This window comes from Oncorhynchus mykiss, chromosome 1 (assembly GCF_013265735.2).
Source record: "Oncorhynchus mykiss isolate Arlee chromosome 1, USDA_OmykA_1.1, whole genome shotgun sequence".
NCBI lineage: Eukaryota > Metazoa > Chordata > Actinopteri > Salmoniformes > Salmonidae > Oncorhynchus > Oncorhynchus mykiss.
This window is the reverse complement of record NC_048565.1, coordinates 93,026,649-93,035,800: the sequence shown is the minus strand read 5'-3', so window position 1 is coordinate 93,035,800 and position 9,152 is coordinate 93,026,649. Positions and strand designations below refer to the sequence as shown.

The 9,152-nt window shown below is 41.4% G+C and overlaps 1 protein-coding gene across 1 annotated transcript; it reads right to left on the bottom strand.

The window, feature by feature from the left end:
• Positions 1–1,333: 1,333 nt before the first annotated feature.
• LOC110533005 (clarin-3) lies at positions 1,334–8,222 on the bottom strand. Its single transcript, XM_036988794.1, has 3 exons — positions 7,871–8,222; positions 6,662–6,847; positions 1,334–2,112 (listed from the first exon to the last, which is right to left on the bottom strand). The coding sequence occupies exons 1-3, from the start codon at positions 8,100–8,102 to the stop codon at positions 1,835–1,837; spliced, it is 696 nt and encodes a 231-aa protein (XP_036844689.1). The 5' UTR covers positions 8,103–8,222; the 3' UTR covers positions 1,334–1,834.
• Positions 8,223–9,152: the final 930 nt, after the last annotated feature.

Sequence of the window (9,152 nt, the reverse complement as noted above, 5' to 3'; positions counted from 1 at the left end):
CCCCCCAAAGTGACAGTACAACAAGGCCGTCGTTCACTTGGCGTGAAGATAAACGTTTATAGCTGTTATTTGTGCTTTATTGATTCTTAGCATATGTGTTGTGTTTCTGTCCTTTGTGTGTTGTGTTTTTGGGTCCATTCTCTAAATACAGTATCTTCCTCGTGTAGACATTTTGAGAGAGACTAAAATCATTCCTGTAACCTAGGCTACACAGGCTGCATTTCACACAGACAGCACAATTCTGATTTACTTTTCACTAAATGGTCTTTTGACCTAACCGATCAGAAAAATATCCGATGTGAAAAGATCTGATGTAACTGGTCAAAAGATCAGAATTGGGCAGCGTGTGTAAACGCAGCCATATAGTTCTAGCCTACGTCAGCGCCTGAATTTTTAAAATGTTTTTATAGATAACTATACCAGTGATGTCATAGATACAGGAACTCAACCTGCCGATACGTGTAGGTCAAAGTGTATTTTACAGCATCAAGGTCTTTAAGAAGTCATGTTCCTAAAATGAAAGATACCCTGGAGCGTACAAAACATTAAGAACACCTAATATTGAGTTGGAACGAGCAGGCGTGCTTAATGTTTCGTACACTCAGTGTCAACCCCGGTGATTCTTGAAGAACATAACTCTGAGATGCTTCGTGTGCTTGGTTCAACTGTCGTATCCCGTCAGCATTCAATATATCAGCTTGTTTTTACCAATTTGTTTTGTAAACAATGGACATGTAAATTAACGCTGTATAGCCTTAAAAACATTGCTAAAACTATCATCTTGATATTTTTCCCAACAGGTAAGTTGACTGAGAACACGTTCTCATTTACAGCAGCGACCTGGGGAATAGTTACAGGGATGAATGAGACAATCGTAAGCTGGGGATGACTAGGTGGCCAGGATGGTATGATTGTCATGGGATCTGACCACATAGTCAGGACACCTGTTTAACGTCCCATTCAAAAGACACAACACCCTACACAGGGCAATGTCCCCAATCACTGCCCTGGGATATATATTTTTAGACCAGAGGAAAGGGTTCCTCCTACTGGCCCTCCAACACCACTTCCAGCAGCATCTGGTCTCCCATCTAGGGACGGACCAGGACCAACCTTGCTTAGCTTCAGAAGGAAGCCAGCACAGTGATGCAGGGTGCTATGCTGCTGGCTATATCATGGATGGTGAGTCCTTGTATTCAAAGCTCTGTCGCATGAGTTTGAGAGGGAAACATTCCTGTAGCCCCATCCTTCAGCTGATTACAAAATCAATGGCGGGGGTGGCAGGTTTGTTATTTGTTAGAATTGCAGATTGCCCCTTTTAAGCGAGAAAATCCAAAATATCCACACGGTTTATTATTAGAATTGACATTTTAGAGAATATATATTATGATGTATTTATGGAAGAAACCAATGTATTGTCTTCTGGTATTTAACAAAACAAACTATGTAGTACTGTAATCAACTTGCTGTATACTTCTGTTTTTAGCTAAACACAGCATTAACCTTAGGGTATTGTACTAAGCAGGCAGTGTCATTTTTTTTAAAAAGCATTTTGAATTCAAGTGGATTGTAAATGTCAGCTATTCATAAATATATAAACAGAGAGCGAGAGGAATAAATGTAGCAACGATGAAACAAGGTGATCTGAGTTAATTATATATTAGCCTGTGAGATGTGTTATAAGAGCTCGGATCAGTCCTGGATCCTACACGCCCATTTCAAGGACACTGAGTTTCACTACTCAACACAGTGTCAGTGTCAGTCTGTTGGGGAGATGTTGTAGTCAGGATCTTATGAATCTGTATCCTGATGTGTGTATATATATATATATATATTAATACATCATGATCTCTTTAGGGGCGTCCTCCGTGGGCCTCTGCTGCTCCTGTCTGTGTGTGTAGGCAGCGTGCTCAAACAGATACACCAGGAGGATGGCTAGCAGACTCAGCACCATGTAGGGGATCAGCAGGAAGTATCCCACCTGGAACTCTGAGGTCTTGTCCTTCAGGTAGACTGAAACGATTCCCACGTCGTTCTTAACCAGGTCTTCAGACATTTCGGTCAGCTGGACGTTCACTACGTACAGGATGAGCACCAGGAAGGAGATGCACGCTGGGGCAAAGAACAAAGGGGAGGTTAAAAAGAGTACTACTACTACTGCTACTACTGCTACTACTACGACTACTACTACTACTACTACTACTACTGACACTACTACTACTACTACTACTACTACTAACTACTACTACTACTAACTACTACTACTACTACTACTACTACTACTACTACTGCTACTACTACTACGACTACTACTACTACTGCTACTACTACTACGACTACTACTACTACTACTACTACTACTACTACTACTGCTACTACTACTACTACTACTACTACTACTGCTACTACTACTACGACTACTACTACTACTACTACTACTACTACTACTACTACTACTACTACTACTACTGCTACTACTGCTACTACTACTACTACTACTACTACTACTACTACTACTACTACTACTACTACTACTACTACTACTACTACTACTACTACTACTACTACTACTACTACTACTACTACTACTACTACTACGACTACTACTACTACTACTACTACTACTACTGCTACTACTACTACGACTACTACTACTACTACTACTACTACTACTACTACTACTACTACTACTACTACTGCTACTACTGCTACTACTACTACTACTACTACTACTACTACTACTACTACTACTACTACTACTACTACTACTACTGCTACTACTGCTACTACTACTACTACTACTACTACTACTACTACTACTACTACTACTACTGACACTACTACTACTACTACTACTACTACTACTACTGCTACTACTGCTACTACTACTACTACTACTACTACTACTACTACTACTACTACTACTACTGACACTACTACTACTACTACTACTACTACTACTACTACTACTACTACTACTACTGCTACTACTGCTACTACTACTACTACTACTACTACTACTACTACTACTACTACTACTACTACTGACACTACTACTACTACTACTACTACTACTGACACTACTACTACTACTACTACTACTACTACTACTACTACTGACACTACTACTACTACTACTACTACTACTACTACTACTACTACTACTACTACTACTGCTACTACTACTACTACTACTACTACTACTACTACTACTACTACTACTAACTACTACTACTACTAACTACTACTACTACTGCTACTACTACTACTACTACTACTACTAACTACTACTACTACTACTACTACTACTAACTACTACTACTACTAACTACTACTGCTACTACTACTATTATTACTATTAGTTCTATTACTACTACTATTAGTTATACTACTATTAGTTATACTACTATTAGTTATACTACTACAACTATTAGTTATACTACTATTAGTTCTACTTCTTATCCTACTATTAGTTCTACTACTATTAGTTCTACTACTACGATTACTTCTACTACTATTAGTTCTACTACTACGATTAGTTCTACTACTATTAGTTATACTACTACTATTAGTTCTACTACTACTATTAGTTCTACTACTATTAGTTATACTACTAGCCTGTCAACTCAATCACAAAGAGTTGTTCCATCATGTTTATCAATCTATTTAATGCATTAATGAAATCCATGTAGTTGTTTTTAAAAAATCATATAATGATCTAATTCATTTAATCTAATTGTGTAACATGTTTATTCAGAGAGTACACAGAGAGAGGGGGATACAGGCGACGAGGAGAGAACGTGTGAAAGGCGGTCATAGGGCTTGAACCCACAACCTTCAGGTATTTCATATGGGACGAAATAGGGTTGGAAACAACAACCTTCAGGTATTTCATATCGGACTAAATAGGGTTTGAACATACAACCTTCAGGTATTTCATATGGGACTAAATAGGGTTTGAACACACAACCTTCAGGTATTTCATATGGGACTAAATAGGGTTTGAACACACAACCTTCAGGTATTTCATATGGGACTAAATAGTGTTTGAACCCACAACCTTCAGGTATTTCATATAGGACTAAATAGGGCTTGAACCCACAACCTTCAGGTATTTCATATGGGACTAAATAGGGTTTGAACCCACAACCTTCAGGTATTTCATATGGGACTAAATAGGGTTTGAACCAACAACCTTCAGGTATTTCATATGGGACTAAATAGGGTTTGATCCCACAACCTTCAGGTATTTCATATGGGACTAAATAGGGTTTGATCCCACAACCTTCAGGTATTTCATATGGGACTAAATAGGGTTTGATCCCACAACCTTCAGGTATTTCATATGGGACTAAATAGGGTTTGATCCCACAACCTTCAGGTATTTCATATGGGACTAAATAGGGTTTGATCCCATAACCTTCAGGTATTTCATATGGGACTAAATAGGGTTTGATCCCATAACCTTCAGGTATTTCATATGGGAGTAAATAGGGTTTGATCCCATAACCTTCAGGTATTTCATATGGGACTAAATAGGGTTTGAACCCACAACCTTCAGGTATTTCATATGGGACTAAATAGGGTTTGATCCCACAACCTTCAGGTATTTCATATGGGACTAAATAGGGTTTGATCCCACAACCTTCAGGTATTTCATATGGGACTAAATAAGGCTTGAACACACAACCTTCAGGTATTTCATATGGGACTAAATAGGGTTTGATCCCACAACCTTCAGGTATTTCATATGGGACTAAATAGGGTTTGATCCCACAACCTTCAGGTATTTCATATGGGACTAAATAGGGTTTGATCCCACAACCTTCAGGTATTTCATATGGGACTAAATAGGGTTTGATCCCACAACCTTCAGGTATTTCATATGGGACTAAATAGGGTTTGATCCCATAACCTTCAGGTATTTCATATGGGACTAAATAGGGTTTGATCCCATAACCTTCAGGTATTTCATATGGGAGTAAATAGGGTTTGATCCCATAACCTTCAGGTATTTCATATGGGACTAAATAGGGTTTGAACCCACAACCTTCAGGTATTTCATATGGGACTAAATAGGGTTTGATCCCACAACCTTCAGGTATTTCATATGGGACTAAATAGGGTTTGAACCCACAACCTTCAGGTATTTCATATGGGACTAAATAAGGCTTGAACACACAACCTTCAGGTATTTCATATGGGACTAAATAGGGTTTGATCCCACAACCTTCAGGTATTTCATATGGGACTAAATAGGGTTTGAACACACAACCTTCAGGTATTTCATATGGGACTAAATAGGGTTTGAACCAACAACCTTCAGGTATTTCATATGGGACTAAATAGGGTTTGATCCCACAACCTTCAGGTATTTCATATGGGACTAAATAAGGCTTGAACACACAACCTTCAGGCATTTCATATGGGACTAAATAAGGCTTGAACACACAACCTTCAGGTATTTCATATGGGACTAAATAGGGTTTGAACCCACAACCTTCAGGTATTTCATATGGGACTAAATAGGGTTTGATCCCACAACCTTCAGGTATTTCATATGGGACTAAATAAGGCTTGAACACACAACCTTCAGGTATTTCATATGGGACTAAATAGGGTTTGATCCCACAACCTTCAGGTATTTCATATGGGACTAAATAGGGTTTGATCCCATAACCTTCAGGTATTTCATATGGGACTAAATAGGGTTTGATCCCATAACCTTCAGGTATTTCATATGGGAGTAAATAGGGTTTGATCCCATAACCTTCAGGTATTTCATATGGGACTAAATAGGGTTTGAACCCACAACCTTCAGGTATTTCATATGGGACTAAATAGGGTTTGATCCCACAACCTTCAGGTATTTCATATGGGACTAAATAGGGTTTGATCCCACAACCTTCAGGTATTTCATATGGGACTAAATAAGGCTTGAACACACAACCTTCAGGTATTTCATATGGGACTAAATAGGGTTTGATCCCACAACCTTCAGGTATTTCATATGGGACTAAATAGGGTTTGATCCCACAACCTTCAGGTATTTCATATGGGACTAAATAGGGTTTGATCCCACAACCTTCAGGTATTTCATATGGGACTAAATAGGGTTTGATCCCACAACCTTCAGGTATTTCATATGGGACTAAATAGGGTTTGATCCCATAACCTTCAGGTATTTCATATGGGACTAAATAGGGTTTGATCCCATAACCTTCAGGTATTTCATATGGGACTAAATAGGGTTTGATCCCACAACCTTCAGGTATTTCATATGGGACTAAATAGGGTTTGATCCCACAACCTTCAGGTATTTCATATGGGACTAAATAGGGTTTGATCCCACAACCTTCAGGTATTTCATATGGGACTAAATAGGGTTTGATCCCACAACCTTCAGGTATTTCATATGGGACTAAATAGGGTTTGAACCCACAACCTTCAGGTATTTCATATGGGACTAAATAGGGTTTGATCCCACAACCTTCAGGTATTTCATATGGGACTAAATAGGGTTTGATCCCACAACCTTCAGGTATTTCATATGGGACTAAATAGGGTTTGATCCCACAACCTTCAGGTGTGCCGCTGATTGGCTGGCCTCTTTTTTTGCTTGATTGATTGAACAAATTGATGTGAACTTTATTGATCTTACCACTGCCAGAGCTGCATGTGTAGAGCCCTATGGGTCCCATGTACGTCTGGTAGGGGTTACTGACGCTGTTGTACAGCGTGATGAGGATGCTGCCAGCAGAGCAGAGCAGACACAGGGCCAGGAGGGTGATCACTATGCCATGGAGGATCTGAGGAGCTCCACCTGTCTCTGCCAACTTCTCAAACACTGCACAGGCAGACCAAGAACAGGCAGGTTAGGAATGTACACTCACTATGGTGAGTTCTACCCCTACACAGACAGAACTAGAACAGTCAGGTTAGGAATATACACTCACTATGGTGAGTTCTACCACTACACAGACAGAACTAGAACAGTCAGGTTAGGAATATACACTAGTATTAGGGTGAGTTCTACCACTACACAGACAGAACTAGAACAGTCAGGTTAGGAATATACACTAGTATTAGGGTGAGTTCTACCACTACACAGACAGAACTAGAACAGTCAGGTTAGGAATATACACTAGTATTAGGGTGAGTTCTACCCCTACACAGACAGAACTAGAACAGTCAGGTTAGGAATATACACTCACTATGGTGAGTTCTACCCCTACACAGACAGAACTAGAACAGTCAGGTTAGGAATATACACTAGTATTAGGGTGAGTTCTACCAAGGGCTGAATTGTGATATCTTAGCCCCTTTTTTTCCCAAATAGTTTTCTTTCTAGAACCTAAAAGGGTTATTTTCTCTGTCCCCATAGGAGAACCCTTTGAAGAATAATTTTTGGTTCCAGGTAGAACCCTTTTGGGTTCTATGAACAATCCTTTCCACAGAGAGTTCTATATGGAACCAAAAAAAGGTTTACCCTAAAGGCACAGCTGAAGAACCCCTGTAACGTATACTCTGGGAGTCGGGACAGCGAGTTCTGGGGGAGTGAATTGAATAAATAAATGAACGAAACAAGAAACAGAAGTAGCGGTACAGACATGAAACATATAAACAGAAACAACAACATCTAGGGAACTTTACACTTACGTCGTTGCATTATTACAGTATGAAGTCCACGTTATTGTCCTGGAACGTTAACGCAGCACCTTTCGGCACACGTATAGAGGGACAGTGGCGGAGCACGATTAAAACATACCTTGAATGGTCTTTTCACCTCCGAACACCGGACAAGAACCTCTGGCGATCGCCCCATAGAAAAGCTTGTATGATATGTTGGCGGAGCACGATTAAAACATACCTTGAATGGTCTTTTCGCCGCCGAACACCGGACAAGAACCTCTGGCGATCGCCCCATAGAAAAGCTCGTATGATATGTTGGCGGAGCCGTTGGTGAAAACGTTTTCAGATCCAGAGCAAAGCATTTTGGAAACGGCCCATTCTGTCGACATCCCATAACCTAAAATCGCCACGGACACCGTAGTAGCCAGCGCGCTACTCAGAAAATGCAGAGCCTTCTTGGTGGAGGGCATTGTCACAATATTCCAGCCACACCGATGAAGAAGAAGATGAAGACGTCCAAACCCTTATTGGTTCTGTAACTCTCCGAATCAGCTTCAATAGCAGAGTAGTAGGCTATAATCATCTACCCTTCTGGTGTCCCAAAGACAGGTGTGACGGTCTGAGGAGAGGACAGGCGTGATGGTCTGAGGAGAGAACAGGCGTGATGGTCTGAGGAGAGAACAGGTGTGATGGTCTGAGGAGAGAACAGGCGTGATGGTCTGAGGAGAGGACAGGCGTGATGGTCTGAGGAGAGGACAGGCGTGATGGTCTGAGGAGAGAACAGGCGTGATGGTCTGAGGAGAGGACAGGCGTGATGGTCTGAGGAGAGGACAGGCGTGATGGTCTGAGGAGAGAACAGGCGTGATGGTCTGAGGAGAGGACAGGCGTGATGGTCTGAGGACAGGACAGGTGTGAAGGTCTGAGGAGAGGACAGGCGTGACGGTCTGAGGAGAGGACAGGTGTGACGGTCTGAGGAGAGGACAGGCGTGACGGTCTGAGGAGAGGACAGGTGTGAAGGTCTGAGGAGAGAACAGGCGTGATGGTCTGAGGAGAGGACAGGCGTGACGGTCTGAGGAGAGGACAGGCGTGACGGTCTGAGGAGAGGACAGGCGTGAAGGTCTGAGGAGAGGACAGGAGTGACGGTCTGAGGAGAGGACAGGCGTGAAGGTCTGAGGAGAGGACAGGTGTGACGGTCTGAGGAGAGAACAGGCGTGATGGTCTGAGGACAGGACAGGCGTGACGGTCTGAGGAGAGGACAGGCGTGACTAGCCTGTAGGTTATAAAACACCTCTAGATTACGAGGGTGAACTTTAGTCAGGGAAGAGAGAGAGGGAGAGATGGTTGTCATAGAGCTGATAACGTATTCCCAAACATCCTAAACGGGAGAGGCATCTGATTAATACCAAAAGGGGAAATAAATATACCTGAGGACTGAGTGCTCAGCATGCGACGTAGTTTGTTCCAAATGAAGAAATAAGGATCTACTGTTTATTCCACATAAATAATTGTTAATAAGCTAC